Genomic DNA, 22,584 nt, shown 5'->3' with positions numbered 1-22,584 from the left:
TTATCTCAACTTTGTGATATAAACAATCTTCTTCCTCTGCAGTTCTCCTTTCCCTCTCCCTCCATGGTTCCAATGTATTACGTTTTGCCTCTCACGCCCTATTATTTCGCTCCTAATATCGTTATCGCAACTTTAATATGTTACCTATCATCTTCTTTCTTCTTCTGACGAGAAGCATTAGGCTTCGAAATACCTAGGTATCAAGAGTTTACTTATCCTACAGCCCTAATTGATTTAAGATCCATATTGAATAAGCATTAGTATATATTTTTATAATACCGATTTTTATTCTTCATTTCATATATATATACATATAAGTTATAAAATATATATGGCGATTAATATTAATCGCCATATATATTCTATAACTTACTAACTAGCACTACCTACGTATTGAGCACTTTTGAAGTAAACACTTAAAGTTTACGCATAAATTTATACTTTCGTATATTAATTTTATGTGAGTAAATGAAGTAGATATATATAATATATATATAATATATATGTAATATATATGATATATATAATATATATATATTATATATATATAATATATATATTATATATATAATATATATATATTATATATATAATATATATATTATATATATATAATATATATAATATATATATAATATATATATATTATGTATATAATATATATATATATATAATATATATATAATATATATATATAATATATATAATATAAATAATATATATAATATAAATAATATATATATATATAATATAAATAATATATATATATAATATAAATGATATATATATATAATATAAATAATATATATATAATATAAATAATATATATATAATATAAATAATATATATATATATATATATATATATATATATATATATATATATATATATATATATCAGAATTATCAGAAGAATTAGATCACAGATTAATGAATCTATGGTTTCAATTCTAACAAAATTGCTCAATATACTAGATAGAGCAAATTAAAAATAAAAGTTTTTTATTTAGATTTCTTTCAGAAAAATATAATTTTCAAAACAAAAATTTATTGTTTGAACCAAAAATACAACATTTAAAGTAATTTCCTTAATTCATGGATTTTCGATGTAGGCTCATCTCCTCAGAGGAAAGTCATAAGGAACATATTTTACTATTTAGCACTTACATAGAAAATATATTAACGATTAATTTTTAAGGGGCCCAGAGAAAGAAAATAAGGGTTGAAACAAATAAAATGATATGAAATTTTAGAATTCAAATAGAATAGTTATCCTTGAATAGAAAATTGGGCGATGTTATTAGGTTTCAGATTAGTTGAATCTTTAAAATAACCTGATAAAATAAATGTGAAAAAAGTTAGCTTAGAAACATCGCTTAAAAACATACTAAGCATTAACACCTATTAAGCATTACGTCGAATGCGATGGCGAGCACACTTCTTTCTTAACAAACATGAACACCTATCTACAAAATAATCCTACTGATCCAAAAGCCGAAAAACGCAAAACCAATAGAACTCATGACTTCGAAAATTATGTCTTAAATGTAATTAAGGATTTAGAGTTTCACAAAAAATAACAAAGCTTCCTAAAAAATAATGACGCAGCATCGTTAGAAACATAGACAACTCTGGCGAAATCTTTGTAAACGCGGATAAAACTAGAAATTTTGATAAAATAGATAAACAAGAGTATAACAAACTAATCGCAGAAAACATAAAAAAAATCTAGATACAATGAACATTACTGCATAGATATAATAAATGTTGAAATGAATGAATTACTAGTAAACTAAAAATTAGCTACATGTCAGTAAATTAAAATCCAGGGAGACCTACATTTCATTTAAAGACCATAAACTTGATTTTAACAATAACCCTAGCACTCGCTTTATTAATCTCACCAAATCGGAAACGGGCAGAATTAGTAAAACAATCCTTTTTTGAATAAACAAGCAAATAGGCAAAGACCTGCAATTAAACCAATTGGTGAATACTTCCGAAGGAATCGATTGGTTTAAAACTATCAAAAACAAATGAACCTTCCTACAATTTGATATCGTAGACTTCTATTCATCCATATACGAAGAACTTTTCAACATTGTCCTGGAGTTTGACGAGATATAAAGCAATATATCCAAAGATGAAATCCAATTAATAAAAAAAAATAGAGAGATCAGTATTAATCAATAATAAAAACAATGAGTAATCACAAAAATGACGAACTCCTTTGATCTGGTCATGGATTCCTCGGATTTTGGAGAGGCATCGAACCTTGTAGTATTATTCATTTTATATAATCTAATCTTTTTATATCGGCCTATATAGAAATAATAGACTAACTATAAAAAGAGACTCTAACAAAGTCAAGGGGGAAAACTTTGGAAAAAAATAATGCACATGGAAATGAGAAAAGCAGTCCTAAAAGTAGAAGTAGCGGCTAACATAAAAAATACTAATTACTTACATGTAACTATAAAACCTTAATAAGAATACTAAAAGGCCATACTTAAAAGATAACGCTAATCCAGTATACGTAAACCCCACGTCCAACCATTCTCCTTCATTCCTAATCGCCTGTTCCTTCTTTCTGTGTTCCTGCACGTCATCAATAGAAAACGAACAAATAAACACTATAAACTATATATACGTATTCAGATCTGTCAGGCAACTTTCGTATTTCACTTGAATAGAGGAAATGATTTATAAATGAAATCCAAATGTTTTGTTTTATATTTTCAGGCGTCGCTGGCTTCATGGGTTACAATTCTACGAATCATGGGTGATCTGCCCGAGGCTGAAATCGAACAAGTTGGGGTAAGGTTGTCAGCATTCTCTGAGTTTCATTCAGCTCTGCCAAACGAAGATAAATACATAAAATCTGAAATTTCTGATTTTATTACGTTTTATGAGCAAAATATGATTTTATCTTAAATAATAAAATAAATAATAAATAAATAAAAATAAATTAAATAAGAATTAAATAATAAATGAATAATAAAAGGTTCTGTTATTTGGAATTTGATTGCGGATCGACTTAGACCCTTTTCTTCAAAATAGCGCATTTAGAAAAACTCCAAACGATTATTACAGAGTGATTCTAGGAATATTACAAATGGAATCGGTAAAAAAAAGTTGCAATCCATTTTGATAATCTACATGTACGTGGCACAACTTGAAGACCAGGATTTATTGCGTTATTATTAGTCAAATCTTGAATGTTGTAACAATAGGATTTGTAACTTTTGTATCATTGCATGATTATGTACGATTGACAATATTTTTTTTTCAAACGAAATAAATTTTGTTTGTACATTTTTGAGATGAGGATTAATCATTTTTTTTGTATTATTTGGATTGTTTTGGACTATTGTTCTCATCTCAGTTGTTTTTTTTTCTACAACGTTTCGGCCGATGTAACCTCCGATCGTCTTCTAGTGCATTCACACTGGGTGTTATTAGTGAATGCTTTTTTTTTTTTTTTACTTTCCCAACGAACACAGCCGTTTTGAATTTCTAACGGTTATGTTCGTTGGAAAGCAAAAAACCAAAAAGTTTTCACTATTCAGCAATAACATCCAGTGTGAATGCAGCTGAAGATGGTCGGAGGTTTCATCGGCCGAAACCTTGTGGCAAAAACAACTAAGATAAGGACAATAGTCCAAATAATCCATATAATACAAGAAACAAATTAATTTTTGAGATGAGGATTGATTATTATTATTTCGATTCTTCGGACTATTGTTCTCATTTTAACAACGTTTCTGTCGATGTAATCTCCGATCTTTTTCAGATGTATCTTGTAGAACTCGAGAATCTTTCTGTCGAACTCGGGAATCTTTCTGTCGATCTAGAAAATAATCACAGAATTTCAAACAGAATCCTTTACTTAATCTTCGGGGCAGTATGCTCTTGTTCTATAACTCATGACAAGATAGAATTCATAAATAATTCGTAATTATATTTTTTGTATCGTTTTCACTGAAGATTGAACCTTCAACCTCCAGAAATGTGTAGCATTACAACTGTGGCCGTGCCGTAATGGAAATAATACTTGGTAAAATTCCCGTGTAAAATTTCCCGAGTTCGACAGAAAGATTCCCCAGTTCGACAAGATAAACCTGAAAAAGGTCGGAGGTTACATCGATCGAAACGTTGTGAAAATAATATTCAAGATGAGAAGTGAAGTTTGAAGAATCCAAATAATACGAATAATCAATTCTCATCTAAAAAAAAAAAATCAGAAAAAGTACATTTGTTTCCGTTGAAATAAAATTGATAATCATTACAACCCATAATAATGCATTTGGGGGAAAAAGACAAAATATGCTTAAAAAAGCATGATTTCAATTAGGTTAATTTAAATTTTTAGTAAAGTAATTAAACAATCATATTTTTATAAACTTAACGTTTATATATTCTATTTACATTCTAGTGTTAATCTCTCCATATATATATATATATATATATATATATATATATATATATATATATATATATATACACACACACACACACAGTCCTGGTCAAAATCATAAGACCACTTAAGAAAGTAAGCGTTTACGCATATTATCGAATTTTTAATCAAACAAATGGTTGAAACCATTACCAAAAGGGAAAATATGATGGAAAAAAAATGAAATCTGCTTCATTCGAAACCCTGATCTAATAATTATTTTTTAAAAAGCAAACATTTTCACCTGGCCAAAATGATCTGACCACTGATAATTTATCTAACAAAAGGCAATTATAAATTACTTAAAAGGGTCTCAGTATTTAGTATATCCTCCATTATTACGAATTACTTCAAAAATTCTCTCCGGCATGCTTGCGACTAAGTTTTTTATCAGTTGCGAAGGAATTTTATCCCATGTACTGAAAACTGAATCAGAAAATTCCTTTATCGAATCATACAGGGTTCCATCCTTGAACACTTCTTTTGCCTTCCATCCCCAAAGATTTTCAATGGGATTGAAGTCCGGAGAATATGCTGGATGATCTAACAATTCTATATTATTTGAGGAAAAGTATTCTCATGCTTGTCGAGAAGTGTGTATCGCAGCGTTGTATATTAAGTAAATTTTTCAACAAATGTTTAAAAACACAGTTTTTAAGACGAAAACGGAAACAACTATGAACGAAAATCAGAATTTTTTCATAGAAAATATTTAAGTTTGCTTGTTTTCTTTTTGCAAGAAAAGTTTCAATAAATTAGTTTGTTTTTGTAACGGCGAAACATTTTTCTCATGGAAACCATTATGATAGAAAAAAATTTTTTTTTTTTTACATGGAGGTCACCACTTATCAAGGCCTAGAGGCCACTCGAAGATAAGGGTTAATGGGTATACATTAGTCGTTGTGATTTTAGCGTAGTAAACATTAGTGGGAAATTTGTAACTTGGATTACTTAGGGGGACGGTTCAATAAGAACTTGTTCACGTTGGACTTGAAGACAATCAGATTGTAGTCAGCTGGAAAGCAGGCACACAGAATAGAGTTCCACAGGCGAGAAGTTCTAAGAAAGAAGCCCTGTTCATGGAATCTATGTTTAGGTGTAGGCACGGATAAAGAGTGTGGGAATTTTTAAGACAAGTACACAATAAGTGCTTTTGTTCCATATTAACAAAAACATCGTATGCTAACAACCGATTGCTAATTGAGTAATCGCGTTATTTTCTTTTAGGCTGCTTTTCCGGCAGCTTATCTTAAACTGCTGCAAGATGCCGACGACTTTCGCTCAGGTCCTTGATCAATACCAACCATTTATATAGGTATATACTAACGGTTGGTTCGTCGTATCATGACTCTTTATTATGGTTAAGCATGACGATGTTTCAAGAAGGGTTCCAATACAGAACAATTAGTAACACTAGACGATATTTTGTGTCATTTAAAATAACGGTACTAGTGTAGAATTTGAACCTAACGTAACTTACCGTCCACTCGGCTTTGCTCGGAACATGACGTCATTCATTCGGGTTTGACTGTAATCTGGTGTAAGACGTCGATCAGCCAGTCAATGCGCGGCAACGGAGCAGACGATCCTTGGGGAAAATATTGAAAGAAAAAAAAAATCAATAGATTAAGTAAACAACACACTTACAAACATGTGTTCCTAATAACTTTATACAAGATGAATATCTCCACCTTGGATCAACAGTTGCAGACGCTGGAAGATGGCTTTTCATATTGCCAAACAAAACGATTAATCGCTGCAAAGAAAAATTGCGCGTCTTGTGGTGAGGGGTGCATGGTCGCCAAAAAAGGGTCCGTTAAGGATGGATAAGTTAATCTACAAAAACAATTGCCTATCCCCACAAAAAAATGTTCATTAATAGAAAAACTACAAAAAAAAAGGTTTACTTTACATTTGTTAGAAAAATAAAGAAAAAATGCAAAAAAAAAAATAAATAAAAAATAATACATGAAAAACACGTAAGGAATTTTTTTTTCAAAACTGAAAAACACAACAAAATTGGTTATCTTCTTAATTTTGCTCAATTTAGTTAAACAAAAGAAAACATGGTGAAAAAATACTTTTTTTTTTTTTTTTCACTAAAAAAAATTGTGACAAAAATAAAACAGAAACTGTTACGGTTATTTGTTGTTTTTTATTTTCCTTTTTTTCTGGTGATTTTATTATATTTTAATGTTTTTTCTGGTGATTTTATTATATTTTAATGTTTTTTCTGGTGATTTTATTATATTTGTTGTTTCTTATTTTCCTTTTTTTCTGGTGATTTTATTATATTTTAATGTTTTTTCTGGTGATTTTATTATATTTTAATGTTTTCTTCAGTATTTTTCTTAAGTAGCGTTGTTTACGCTTTGATAATCGGCGACGCTCGGCCAAAGCCGCTGGTTGACGTCATTTTCCGAGTAAAGCTGAGCGGTTAGTTAGTTACGTTTGGTTCAAATTCTCCACAAGTACCGAAATAACTGTTTCTTAATGTGATCTCAATTCTAACTGAAAAATAAATCTTTGACAATATTTATGTTAATATTTAAACCACCATTTAAAAAAAACATTTTTATAAAACGCTTATCAGATGAACCATCAAAAGTGTTTTCTGAAGTCTAACACAAAATATCTTAGCTATAATTTAAAAGCACAATTTTAAACTTCTTTTTTCATTTCGACATTTATCTATGTTTTATTTTTTTTAATTTAGACAAGTCCATTGTTAGTGACGTATCTCCGAGACTGTTTCATGAAGAAATATACCAAGAAAGACGTTGATGATGCTGCTAAAAAGTATTTTGAAATGGTTTGTATATCTTCGTATTAACGAACTGTATTTCTTCACATAGACGATTTCATCATCATTATCATCATGACGGGCTCCTTGCCCGGACCAATGTGACTCTTCCTCTCCAGAGTTTCCTGTCTTTCATCAGTTGCCTCATATTTTCAGGTTCACAGTTGGCGCCGTGTGCTATTTGTTGGGTGTACGTGGATCTAGGACGTTCTCTGCTTGCGAGTCCGTGTCGTAGAGTCCATAGCAATACATCACTCAATTAATGCTTGCTCCTTAGACAATGACCGGCAAATCGTAGGCGTCTTTCTCTATTGGTATTAGATATGGCAGGTAGATTGCCATAAAGTTGCTGCTTCGTGGGATGATTTTGCCAAGATATATTTAATATTGTTCTTAGCATACGGGTATATGTGCCGTCTAGTTTTCTTTCCAATCTTTTGGTGAGTGTTCAGGTTGTAGCACCGTAAACAAGGACAAACTCTACTATTGCCCTGAAGAACTGCCTTTTCAGTTTGTCAGCCAGTATCGAAGTCCATATTGAATGTAGCCCATCCAATGCAGTCCATGCTTTTGAGATGCGAATTCCGATATCTCTCTCTGTGGAAACTATGTTGCTGCCCAGATACGTAAACTCAGCGAATTCTTTCAGTGTTGATCCATCCAAAGCCCTGATCTCTCCCTTCACATTGAAAGTCATAAACATTGTCTTATCCGCATTTATGTGGAGACCAATGTCATTTGCAGACTTTTCTAGCTTACGTAACAGTGTTTGCGAATCAGCAGTGTTGTTCGCGAACAAAGCAACATCGTCTGCGTAATCTGCATCAGTTATGTGTGCTGATTGATGACGTCTGTTTCTGGATTCATTTAGGGTGAAGCCTAGCATGTTGTGTATATCAACAGAGGTGCGAAGTACAAAGTCAGGACAGACAATGAAAAGAAAAGGGGCAAGAGTATCTCCTTGTAGAACCCCAGTGCGGATGTCAAAAAATTCAGTGTCCCCATCTGGGGACCTGGCCATTGCTCCAGTGTGCTCATATAGCATCATGATAGCATTGATGACTTCATTTGGAATGCCATATGCTTTTAATATGCTAGCTATTTTTCCTCTATGTACAGAGTCGAATGCTTTGGAGAAATCTACAAAAATCATGACTGCCTCAATGTTTTTTGCTTTGATTCCTAACAGTAAGTATTTGACTAGTAGTAGAGCGATTCTTTCTAAATCCATTTTGGTTCTTCCTGGGCACTTCTTCGATCTTTGGTTGGATACGGTTGAGAAGCATAGTATTGTAGATTTTTGCTGCAATTGGAGTGAATGTTATTCCTCTGTAGTTGCTTGGTATGCTTAGGTCACCCTTCTTGGGGAAGGGAAGTATGCATCCTTCCCTCCATATATTAATAATTTTTTGATTATATACAGAATTGCATGAATTAAGAAGTATGTCATTGAAACCACCTGTCTTCCATACTCCAGGAGGTATGTTATCTAAGCCTGCAGCTTTACGATTCTTGGTCTTCTTTAGTACATTTAGAAGTTCCTCCATCGTAAAATCACCCTTCTCAATATCGAGTTCTTGTACAGCAATCGGTTGAATTGGTTGGTCTGTTACTTCTGGTTTGTGTCCGAGTAGCTTTTCAAAATGTGCTTTCCATTTCGAACATGCATTTTCCGATTTAGACGATTTAGGCCACAAAATAAACAATTTTACCAACCATGTGAGTATGTGTTGGACGATTTTTAGAAATCGTCTTCGAAACGTATATCCAATCAACGTTTTTGTCTGTCCTTGAACTAATCTGACACGAAAACAAATATTTTATGCAATTAACCTTGAAATGAAAAGATGTAATATCGGCACGGCCAAAACGAAAGGAGGGAGTGAGTATTTTTTGACGGAGTCTCTCTTTAAACATCTACCACAAATCAAGTAATTATTCAATCAATACGAAATGTTCACCAATTAAATATATATATATATATATATATATATATATATATTGCCTACAACCTTCTTTATCTGTGGGTACAAATATGCTTAAAATAATCAGCCGAAACTGAACAAAATATATTGTATTGTGAGGAGGATGAGGATTGTAGACAATACAAACAAACAAACAAACAAAAAACAAACAACTGTGCACGTATCAGATTTTTAGGTTCAAAATCCGAATTTTGAATGTGTTTTTTCATCTTTTGTATTTTGAAGTGTGAAATTTGTTGAATATGTTAATATTAATTATTATCTTTTAGATTAGCAATTATATACACACACACGCACACAAACACGCACACACACACACACACACACATATATATATATATATATATATATATTCATCATTTTTACGAAAGGTTCTACCTTTAAATCTTTGAATACGGCTTTAAATCTTTGCATACGGTTTAAAAGCAGTTGTTCTGTATTTACAAACAGTTGTTACCTCCCCTTTTCCAAAATTACGTCCAAGTGTGCCGCTATGCGATGCAACAATTTTATGGGTCAACAAATTCCAATGAAAGTTTTTTTCACAAATTATGCAAAAAAAAATTGGGGAAATTTTTTTTTATGATTTATGGAAAAAAAAAACAGTTTTATATGGTTTATGGAAAAAAACAGTTTTATATGGTTTATTGAAAAAAAAACAGTTTTATATGGTTTATGGAACAAGTATATGGTTCACAGGTTACAAATGAGAAACTGATTAAAATTATTATTATTATTATTATTATTATTATTATTATTATTATTATTATTATTATTATTATTGGCTCACATGGAGCTTTCACACAAGTCAACAAACGATCTGTTTGGAGACCTGTGGTGTTCTCTGGAAACTCAGTGACAATAAGTCTCTCCAGACGTCCAGCTCTCTCCACCTCCTTCGATAGCATTTGCAAATAAATCTGCGTCATCGCAACAGCCTCATACCATTGATTTCTCGCTGGTAGTGGCCATTGGTTTGTACTGGAATTTGAGTGGCACTAAGCATCCCCACGATCCCAGTTCTCTTTGTGCTTGTCCCACGGAGGTCTGGCCAGCGCTCTCTCCTCTGTCTTTCCATCCTCCTTGACCCTTCTCGGCTTTTTGGTATCACTTTTCTATTGGGAGGGGCGGTGATAAGACAATGGGGGGATGCATGGTGGTGTAGAACTTGTTGATATGCAGCTTCGGCGTTCTTCATTCCCTGTAACACTTCTTTGTTATATTGTCTTGTGTTATTCCTCACATTCAAGGGTTTTCCTTAATATTTCAGCCGTTTTCTTTATCGTTAGGCGTTGTATTTTTGCAGTTATTCCTCTGATTCCAATTTCTGCCATTTTTTTTTCAAAATTTTTCGGAATTGTTCCTAGTGCTCCTACTATTATCGGTACTATTTTGATTTTCTTCATCATCCAAATCCTTTTTAATTCTCTGGCTAGCTCTGTGTATTTTTTTCGTTTCTCCTTTTCTTTCATACTCCCCCTGTGGTCAGCTAGGGCAGCAAAGTCTATTATTATTTTTGTTGTTGTTATTATTATTATAATTGTTGTTGTTGTTATTATTAATATTATTATTAATATTATTATTATTATTATTGTTGTTGATATTATTAATATTATTATTAATATTATTATTATTGTTGTTGTTATTATTAATATTATTATTAATATTATTATTATTGTTGTTGTTGTTGTTATTGTTGTTGTTATTGTTGTTGTTATTTATTCATTTATTTATTTATTTATTTTAGAACAAGAATCCGACGCATGAGATGAAGGACGTTCCCTTCCTTTCGAATCATCCGCAAAGTATTTTGGAAAAAATCCAGTTTGTATGCGGTCTTGGAATGTATAATTCAGAAATTCGGTAAAATAAATAATTAACCAAATTCTTATATTTATACATAAAAATAAAAATAAATAACTGTGTAAAACAAAATGCACGATTTACATTTAAAAAATTCTTAATAGCATATCAGATGTTACTATTGATTTCTTGATGACAAACGATGACTTTCCCTGGAATCTGATTGACAGCGTCATGTGTTCTTTGTAACTGTCTGATCTATTCCCTGCTTCCTTTGTTTCAGCTCGTTTAACTCGTTATTCTAGTGGTCTTCATCAATTCGATGTTTTAATACATCATTGTAATACAGCTTCCTATTCCAGAAGCTTCTTTCCAAAAACTGCAAGATTTTTCCTGCACACTGGTTCCCTCGTAGCTATAGTCTTGGTATTTTCAAAACTAAGGTTTTTAGGCATCTCCTGTCTTTACAATAATCATCGTTTCGTTCTTGTTAGCATCTTACATCAAGTGGTTTCATGCCTTGTCTGAGCGATTTTCATAAAAAGTATTCATATAGTGTTTTCAAATCAGTCGATAATAATGGTTTATTTCCGGTTATGGCTTGTGGAATTTTTCTAGAATCTGAGTGATTGTTCGCTTCTTAAATGTTTCAGTACTGTAAATTTTTTTCTATTTCAAAGATCTACTAGAGGCAGAAAAGTCTTGTATAGCGTGGAACGATAAAATTGCCGCCCCAGAAAAGACTTGATTTCATTTCCGTTAGATGAATTATCTACTAGTTAGCCAGCTGTGTAAAAATCCCAATCATGTCTTCCATCATGTCTGACAGTGACGCAATATTCAACAACCGAGATCGGAGATGCGCTGCTGTACAACTCATGCTATCTACCGATCTAACTTATGACAACAGGACCATTACCAGCACCTTCAAAATGCAAATCTGGACGGTTCAATGCTTGAGGGCACAACGCAACAAAGTTTAAAGCCACGGTTATGGTCTTTGGTGAAATTTCAAATGAGGACCATATCATACCACCTCACATCTTTGAAGATGACTTGAAAGTCAACACCAAAGTGTACATGGATGTCGTGAAGAGTGTAATGATCCTCTGGTGCAATCAGGTTGCCGCTGGCAGACCCTAGATGTCACAGCAGGACTCGGCACCGGCTCGCAAACCAAAGAAACCCAGACTTGGCTCCACAAGGTGTTCTACGACTTTGTATTCTTCTCTCACTTGCCCTCATCCTCCTCCGACTTGAACTCACTGAACAATTTGTATGGTCATACGTCAAGAACATTACCTACATGACCTCCTACAACACCAAAACCAGCCTGATTTCTGCCATCCACCAAATATTCGCCGAGCTTCCACCGGCTTTTGTGGAAAAGGCATGTTTCCAGTTCTGGACCCGTATCGAGGCGGTGATTGAGGCTGAAGGCAGCTACATTGAATAGATGTCAGATCTACTACATTATCAAATTATCTAGATTGATTTTTTCAATAAAAGTTCTAAAATAAAGCTGTAGTGATGTTTTCTTTAGGGCGAATCGTTCCATTCTGTATTGGAAGGTAACAAAGAGTACTAGAATCTTTATGAGGTTGCTTGCCACTCAAATTCTTTTGATTTGATATATAACATTTTTTCTCTTTGTAAAATTTTTGTCATCATTTTGTTCTAGCTGGTGCCAGACAATTACTCACTATCTCACATATTCCTACTGAGAGATCTTTTTAAGATTCTAACTGTCCCTTTAAGTGCAATTGTTTGCATCTCTCTTGCCCTTAGTTTACTGAGTATATTAACCAGATAGTTTTTGTAAATCTTTTTCATTAGTTCGGTGGCGCTTATAATTAATGAAATTATGTGAATCTTCCTAAGATTCCAATCTCTTTTTCTGTGTCTAAATGCGTTATAATAAGTAGCACTTCGCATGTAATACTTAATATTTCATTGCCTACACTCTCTCTTAAGAGACAATGGACAACCCCTTTAAGGGTAGCTGCACATGTAATTATAAAGAAAGGGTTGTGCAATCACTAACCCCATCTCTCCTCAATAGATACTCAAAAAATAGCATGACTGGAAACAATGCCCAGATAAATGGAGAGCACATACAGTACATGATATTCCCAAATGGTCACCCATTATAGTACTGATCAGGTTCAACGATGCTTAACTTTAGTAATCTAATTTAGTGACTGAACAGTGTTAGTGTCGTTTGATATGCTTTAATGTATGTAAAACTTAATATGTAACACTTACTAACCCCTCCCTCAATGGCATTAACTGCAGGAAGGTTGAACTAGTTTCCAGTAAAGGAGGAAGTGTTTAGGGAATATCAAATTCACAAGTGGGCCTCAGTCATATGTATATCACCGCCTGGGCAGATGACGATGTTATATTTTTGCAGTTCTTGCAGCAGGGAGGTATCGATATTCTGCTGCATACAGTATCTGGTATTTCGAAATGGTCACCCATCTGGTACTGGTCAGGCACGACGTTGCTTAACTTAAATGATCTAAAAGAACTAGTGTATCAACATTATTATACTGAACATGACAGTTAATTGCCTTGATATGTTACATTTTTCTTAATATTTTAATATGTAACCCTTAATATGTAACCCTTAATATGTAACCCTTAATATGTAACCCTTAAAACGTAACCCTTAATATGTAACCCTTAATATGTAACCCTAAATCTGTAACACTTATTCTGTAACACTTAATCTGTAACACTTAATATATCTTACTATGAAACCTTTAATATGTAAAACCTCTCGAGGCGCAGAGGCTGTTCTTGGACTTCGGGCCAGGAGTAGAAAAGGAAGTAATTAGTTCTGGTCAATGTGGGGGCAACCCTTCATATTGGACAATTACTTTTTAAGTCAATTAGATTGCTCAATATCAGACAATTTTAAGTCAATTAGTTTGCTCAATATCAGACAATTTTAAGTCAATTAGTTTGGTTATATCAGACAATTGCTAATTTTGGACCCTGCCAGAATGCCCCCTTGGGTGAGCTGGTTTTTCCTCCCCACACTAAAAAATGGCCTTGTGCCTAATTTGCTCAGTGGGGAAGCAGATAAATAAAGACTTCTCGATGCCTCTGTTCAGTCTCAAGAGACAAAGGATACCCCCTATAGGACCAGCTGTGCATGTAATTGTGAGGCAAGAGTTGCGAAATCTCCAACCACACTTCTCCTGGATCGGCATTGTTTGAGTCCGGTGGCAAGGAGGATGACTGGAAACAATGCCGAGATAAATGGAGACTACATACAGCACCTGGAATTCACAAATGGTCACCCATCTGGTATTGGCTAGGCTCATCGTTGCTTAACTTCAGTGATCTGATGGGAACCGGTGTGTACACATGATTATGCCGTATGTAAGGCCTAATATATAACAAAATATATATAATACTTATTATTTGTAAGATGGTCAACATCATGAAACTTGGAATATGGACTTTTCTCATTTATTTGTTACATATATATATATATATATATATATATATATATATACTCTTTATTTGTTTTTACATAAGCAGTAATATGTTGCTACACATTCATGAGCATGTTTCAGTCAGCTAGTATCTAGAGACCTCTTCAAGTGATACATCTTATACAGAAGCAAATTTTGCTTTTGTATAAACTGTATCACTTGAGGAGGTCTCTACTTACTGGTAACTAGCTGATTGAAACATGCTCATGACTGTGTAGCAACGTATTACTGTTTATGTAAAAAGAAATAACTTCGGTATTGAGCACTCTTGTATTAACCTCATTAAACTACATTGGTTACTTAACCACTGGAAAATTATAACCACAGATATTATATATATATATATATATATATATATATATATATATATATATATATATATATATATACTAGCAAAAGTACCCGTCGTTGACTGGATTCAAAAACAGCCTACAGAAAATGGACTCTGATTTATGAAAGTATGATAGGTTATGAAAAGGTAGGGTTGTAAATTTGGGTTGAATTTGGGGGTATCAAAACCAAAGCAAAAATATTGGGGGTATCAAAACCAAAGCAAAATATGATGAAAGTACAATTAAATGGATAAACTCCATAATTTATTATACCATACCTGTTCACACTGAACCACTTATCACAATATTCTCTGGATCTATATAAAAAAAACCTTGTTAAACTTTGTGACATATTTCCATTCTGTGGAGGACAGGTTCGAACGAACACCCCATAATTTTATTATACCATATTTGTTCAAACAGAAACATAATTATCAAAGTATACTTACACAGATACGTATGAAAAGTTTTTGTTAAAGTTTGTGCCTATTTCCATTCTATGGAGGCCAGGCGCGAACGCAGACCCCACAAATTTATTATACTATCCCTATTTAAGTTAAAACATACTTATCAAAGTATTATTATGTACATCTATATCAGAAACACTTGTAAACGTTTTTTTTTTAATTTTTTAATTTTTTATTTCAATACTTTGTGGACCATGCGCGAACGCAGACCCCATAATTTTAATGAACCACTGTGCTGCCAGATCAAACATACCCATTCCTGTGTCTCGATACATCTTCTATCATTATATGTAATCAGTTTTTTAAAATAGTCAACCATATAGGAGCCTATTTGTGACCAGACACACACACACACACACACACACACACACACACACACACATACATACACACACACACATTCAGCTTTATATTATATATATATATATATATATATATATATATATATATATATATATTCCATTTGCTGAACGGTCTTTTTAATTTCGGCAGGCATGTTATATAAAATGGCGCCCAAAAGTTGTTGTTCAGTCATATTCTTCTCAAGCGTTTTCTCTTGGTGCATCTGATTATCATCAGGAACGATTGATGTTGTTTCTTTTTTATCAATACATCAAGCCTCAAAGAAAAAAGAAAAAGAAAACAACAATCGTTCCTGATGATAATTGGATGCACCAAGAGAAAACGCTTGAGAAGAATATGACTGAACAACAACTTTTGAGCACCATTTTATATAACATGCCTGCCGAAATTAAAAAGACCGCTCAGACAAATGGAAAAGATATCCAGAAGATCGGAAAAAAGAATAACTCTATCATGTTCAATCAGACGTGTTTGAATAATGACTTGCTGCCAAAATATACAAAAAAAATATATATATATACATATATATATATATATATATATATATATATATATATATATATATATATATATATATATATTGCAATTAGGAAAGGAAGACTTTTATGATTCATGATTAAAAGTAAATTTGTATATATAAATATATATATATATCTTCTCTCCAAAAAGGTGGGAATGAAGGGGAAGCAGGAGAGGAAAGAAAAAAAAAAATGGGGAGCCAGCTGACCGGTTTCGACCCTCGCTTCTCAAAGCTGTATCGAGGGAATTATTTTAAAATAAAGAATGAAAGCGATTAAAATAGCGTTTTATTAAATTTACAGGGAAAAAAAAAAAAAAAAAAGTGGGAAAACGATTAAAATAAAACGGCGTTATGGACGAATACCCTAGAGATTAATCACGTTCAACCCCAGGAGGCATTCCCTTTGCTTGCAAAGAGAAGGTTTCCTGAGTCGAACGTGAATGGTCTCCAAGATCTTAAGATGGTATAATGAATGAGCACGACTAATAATGGAAAAAGAGTCCGTGCTAAAGTTTGCTGCACAAGACGGGTTTTTAAGCAAATGATCAGTAATTGAAGACCCGTATGTGTTAGTAACGACATCAGTTGCCCGGTAGGTTCCATTCCTAATTTTACTGGGTACATGTTGTTGAATTCTTCCATCTAATGTTAATGTCGTTCGACCCAAGTAGTTGGCACCGCAACCACATTTAAAATTGTAAATAACATTACTTTTATGGTGGGGGGGAGGGTAAAACGTCTTTTCGAGAAGATGGAAATAAAGTTCTCGTAGAGAAAACAACACGCACATTGGCAGCAAAATAACATCCATGAACTGCTGAACTTATTTGTTTGGCAAATTTCTCACTTACTCTACCTAACCAAGGCAGACGAAGATAAATTGGACATTTGGCTACTATATTCTCTTTCATTCGAGAGAATTCGGCCAATTTCTTTTGAATAGTTGACTTAATCACATCAAGGGGGTACCCATTTTCGGATAAAGTATCCGTAATTCTTTTCAATTCCTCATCTAATTTTGATTTGGAACAAATCATAAGGGCACGATGTGTTAGGGTCCAAATTAGATTTATCTTACGTTTTCTGGGACAAAATGAATCCCAACGAGTGTACAAACCTTTTTTTCCCCCCTGTAAATTTAATAAAACGCTATTTTAATCGCTTTCATTCTTTATTTTAAAATAATTCCCTCGATACAGCTTTGAGAAGCGAGGGTCGAAACCGGTCAGCTGGCTCCCCATTTTTGTTTTCTTTCCTCTCCTGCTTCCCCTTCATTCCCACCTTTTTGGAGAGAAGATATATATATATATTTATATATACAAATTTACTTTTAATCATGAATCATAAAAGTCTTCCTTTCCTAATTGCAATATTTAAATTTTGTATCTCTAAAAACATCATGAAATATTTGAAGACGAGATACAGTTCGAGTTTAATTAAGAAATTAAACTCTATTTTAAAAATTAAAAGTAAAATTAGATCGACGCAAGATAATATAACATTCTTACATTCTTGTGTCAATAATAATGTGTGTCCTTCGTTTATTTTATTTAAAATAAAAAAAGCGTATTTGCAACCTGGACAAAAAATCGAGAATGCGTTTATCCATAATTTTTTGGATAAACTAGCATTGAATTTAGAAAAATATAAGAGTGAAAATGTTCAATTATGGAAGGAAGTTGTGAGCACTCTTTCGTGTTTTGATAAAGTTCGCTTTGCACGATATGTTGCAATTTTACAAGAACGAGATATCAAAAAATTAGTTCTTAAATCAAATAACAAATTGCAACACTTAATATATAAAAAATTTGGGTGTACTACTAACCCAAATATTGGACGTAACGTACTGAATTTATCTTCCCATGACTTGTCACCTTCAGAATTAATGGTACTTGATCATGGGTTGGATTTTTGTATTCTGGTGCCCGGTGTCAAACGAGAGGAGGTGTTTTCGGAGTTTGAAATCCTAAATGCCCAAGCGGAGAGACTTGCACCAGTCTCTGAAACTAAAACTAGGGATCTCAAGGCAAAATTGAATGACCTTGCTCACAGTTATGCCAGTACACCAGTGTCGCATTCTGAGTTTAAATGGCGCAAGGAGCATTTGGCTGTTATGAAAACTCTGCGACAAGACCCATCATTAGTTATTACTAGACCAGATAAAGGGTCAGGGGTGGTTATATTGAACCATCATGAGTATGTTGACAAAATGTCGATAATACTAGATGATAAAGACAAATTTGAAAAATTGGGCCCTGTCGCAACTCATGATTCAACCGCCTCCTTGGAAACCAAATTTCAAAAGAAACTGGTCAATTGGGTCAAAAATGGTGTACTTCCGAAGAACGTATCTAGTGAGATAAGACCCTCTGGATCTATCCGCCCAAGGTTATATGGTCTTCCTAAAACCCATAAAGCGGATATCCCATTAAGGCCCATTCTCTCCATGGTAGGGTCATCGCAACACAAGGTCTCAAAATGGATCTTTGACATTTTACAACCTGTTTCACAATATTATAGTAAATATTGTCTTAAGGATTCATTTTATTTTGCTGATTTTATTAAAAAGTCTAAGATTGTTAATAGATTTATGTGCTCCTATGATATTAGCAACCTTTTTACTTGTGTCCCTGTTTTGGAAACTATAGATATTTGTGCAGATTTTCTATATCGTGGCCGGATATCACCGCCTCCTATTCCTGAACACATCTTTATTTTATTGAACTTATGAAACTTGCCACTACATCTGTGGAATTTAGTTTCAACAATATTATGTACCGGCAAAAAGATGGTGTTGCCATGGGGTCAGTACTTGGACCGACCATGGCAAATATTTTTGTGGGGTTCCATGAAGAGCGCTTATTATCTGGACCCATAAAGCCATTGGTGTACTTCCGATATGTTGATGACACATTCTGTTTATTTAATAACCAAACGGAAGCTAACACCTTTTTCTCCTTACTCAATGGAATGCATCCCGCGTTAAAGTACACCTATGAGGGAGAGAGCAATTCAACTATAGCCTTCCTTGATGTATTGGTAACAAAAACGCCATCTAGTTACCAAACATCTATATACCGTAAACCAACGTTTACAGGTTTGTACACTCGTTGGGATTCATTTTGTCCCAGAAAACGTAAGATAAATCTAATTTGGACCCTAACACATCGTGCCCTTATGATTTGTTCCAAATCAAAATTAGATGAGGAATTGAAAAGAATTACGGATACTTTATCCGAAAATGGGTACCCCCTTGATGTGATTAAGTCAACTATTCAAAAGAAATTGGCCGAATTCTCTCGAATGAAAGAGAATATAGTAGCCAAATGTCCAATTTATCTTCGTCTGCCTTGGTTAGGTAGAGTAAGTGAGAAATTTGCCAAACAAATAAGTTCAGCAGTTCATGGATGTTATTTTGCTGCCAATGTGCGTGTTGTTTTCTCTACGAGAACTTTATTTCCATCTTCTCGAAAAGACGTTTTACCCTCCCCCCCCCACCATAAAAGTAATGTTATTTACAATTTTAAATGTGGTTGCGGTGTCAACTACTTGGGTCGAACGACATTAACATTAGATGGAAGAATTCAACAACATGTACCCAGTAAAATTAGGAATGGAACCTACCGGGCAACTGATGTCGTTACTAACACATACGGGTCTTCAATTACTGATCATTTGCTTAAAAACCCGTCTTGTGCAGCAAACTTTAGCACGGACTCTTTTTCCATTATTAGTCGTGCTCATTCATTATACCATCTTAAGATCTTGGAGACCATTCACGTTCGACTCAGGAAACCTTCTCTTTGCAAGCAAAGGGAATGCCTCCTGGGGTTGAACGTGATTAATCTCTAGGGTATTCGTCCATAACGCCGTTTTATTTTAATCGTTTTCCCACTTTTTTTTTTTTTTTTTTTCCCTGTAAATTTAATAAAACGCTATTTTAATCGCTTTCATTCTTTATTTTAAAATAATTCCCTCGATACAGCTTTGAGAAGCGAGGGTCGAAACCGGTCAGCTGGCTCCCCATTTTTTTTTCTTTCCACTCCTGCTTCCCCTTCATTCCCACCTTTTTGGAGAGAAGATATATATATATTTATATATACAAATTTACTTTTAATCATGAATCATAAAAGTCTTCCTTTCCTAATTGCAATATTTAAATTTTGTATCTCTAAAAACATCATGAAATATATATATATATATATATATATATATATATATATATATATATATATATATATATATATATGTTTGTTTTGTTTCATTTTACTTCAATCGAAGTTCTCAGAAATCTAGAGGCCCCTTTCCTGGGGCTAACACTTGATTTCTATATTCCATTAACGTTCTCCTTTATCTTTCAAATATTAAATTAGTAAAAAACAAGTTGAGAGCATATTTTTCCTCTTCCCAATTGACCATTTAAATATGTTATAGTGTATCTTTCTTGTGGTTTCTTCGTCTTACTGGATTCCAGGACGAGAATTCATCTAGTCTGGTGGAGTGTACTTCATTTAATCCATACGATTGCAACTTACTGATGACTGCTACTCAGTCATGGCTGACGGAACGAGAGCATGCCACCCCTCGTGGATTAAATAAAGGATTCCGTTTGAAATTCTGTGCAGATTCCTGAGTTCGACAGAAAGATTCACGAGTTCGACAAGATAAACCTGAAGAAGGTCAGAGGTTACATCGACCAAAATGTTGTGCAAATAACACTCAAGAGTAATCCAAGGAATGAAAATAATACGAATAATCAATTCCCATCTAAAACATTTAGAAACATTTTAATAGTTATTAACTAGACGCTTTCACACATGCCATTACCAAAGATTTTTCTTTGAGAACAACCTGTGGTGTTCCCTGGTATCTGAGTGACAACAAGTCTCCCCGGATTTCCAGTACTTCCGTCTCTTTGGATAATCTTTGCAAATAAATTTGCGTTATCACAACAGGCGCTTACCACCGATTTCTCACTGGTAATGACCATTTGTTTTTACTAGAATTAGGGCAGCAATAAGCCTCCCCAGTGTTCAAGTTTTCTTCGCACTCATCAAGTGGAGGTCTGGTTAGTGGTTTCGCTCATTAGTCTTTGCATCCTTCTTGACCCTTCGACTATTTGGTATGATATCAGTCGATACTGATTCTACAGTATTTTGGGGGTGGGCAAGGATAGTCCATTTACAATTTTGTAGTAGTTTCAGTTTTCTTGGTTGCAGCTTTTTTGTTTTATTTCTGCTGCTGTTTCTATATGTCCGATTAGCATTTATCACTCATGTGGGTTAGTTTCCGCATTTGAGGATTTTCCTTAAGATTTCAGCTGTTTTCAGCATTACCGTCCGTTGCATAATCTCAGTCTTCCCCTCAATTCAAATTTCTTGTAGTTTTTTTTTTTTTTAATTCTTTGGGAATCTCCAAGTGCTCCAACAATTATTTGTATTATACTGATCTTCTTCTTCTTCTTCTTCTTCTTCTTCTTCTTCTTATTATTATTATTATTATTATTATTATTATTATTATTATTATTCATAGTAATTTCTTTTTGATTAATATTGCTAATCACTTTATGACAACAAAAGTCTGAATAATCCAAATAATCCAAATAATATAAATAGCTTTGCAAACTCACTTTTTAACCCTAGCTCAATAGGTGACCTAACGGGTCAAATTTTTTCTAACCACTTATACATGTGTTTCTTTTTTTTTTTTTTTTCAAATTAGCGATGAATTGTACTGTCAAGTGTTGAAGCAGCTGACGAATAATCCATCGCGAAACAGTATGTCACGTGGATGGATTTTGCTTTTCCTTTTGGTCGGTGCCTTCATCCCAAGCGAAACGGTAAAACATTTCACAATTCCATCTTATTTTTGAAGATTATTTAACCTCCGTGAGTCATTTAATTTTTCTTTTTGGTTTTCTTTTATGGATTTTCAGTTCGTGCCATGTCTGCTGCAATTCCTGCAAGATGCCCAGACAGAATTTGCACACAAAATCGAACGCGGTCTTCGAAGGACCTTTGCCACAGGAACCAGGGGATTTCCTCCAGGATGGACAGAATTTCAGGTATCAACATCAACTATTTCTTTAGAAAATAGTTTTTTTTTCTTTCATATGACACTGCTTATCAAAGCCCAAAGGCCACTCGAGGATAAGGGCTAATAAGATTGATAGAGTTGAACAATTCAGAGGATTTGAAATGATTGTTGAAATGGTTTGCATTGTTAGATGAAGAAAAATCCAAAATGTTTGAAATCTCTTTGAATTTTTTGTTCAACAGTAGGTCCACCTACAATATAAATCTCACTTGTCTGTTTAAATGTATGCATGCATGTATGTATGTATGTATGCG

The 22,584-nt window shown here is 33.4% G+C and overlaps 1 protein-coding gene and 1 pseudogene across 2 annotated transcripts in view; one reads left to right on the top strand and one right to left on the bottom strand.

Annotated features, from left to right (window-relative positions):
* Positions 1-22,584, top strand: part of LOC145280119 (myosin-VIIa-like) — a 285,982-nt gene that overhangs the window by 161,938 nt on the left and 101,460 nt on the right. For both annotated transcript variants that reach the window (XM_080131876.1, XM_080131875.1), the window contains exons 4-8: positions 2,742-2,816; positions 7,172-7,267; positions 10,991-11,106; positions 21,956-22,073; positions 22,170-22,298. In XM_080131876.1, the coding sequence (XP_079988002.1) occupies positions 2,742-2,816; positions 7,172-7,267; positions 10,991-11,106; positions 21,956-22,073; positions 22,170-22,298 (534 nt within the window). The remainder of the gene's footprint in view (positions 1-2,741; positions 2,817-7,171; positions 7,268-10,990; positions 11,107-21,955; positions 22,074-22,169; positions 22,299-22,584) is intronic.
* On the bottom strand, positions 14,322-14,438 carry LOC145280463 (5S ribosomal RNA; annotated as a pseudogene).

The sequence above is a fragment of the Euprymna scolopes genome, chromosome 7 (assembly GCF_053919585.1).
Source record: "Euprymna scolopes isolate OS-2025 chromosome 7, ASM5391958v1, whole genome shotgun sequence".
NCBI lineage: Eukaryota > Metazoa > Mollusca > Cephalopoda > Sepiida > Sepiolidae > Euprymna > Euprymna scolopes.
The sequence above is the reverse complement of the archived record's forward strand: the minus strand, read 5'-3'. Positions and strand labels throughout refer to the sequence as shown.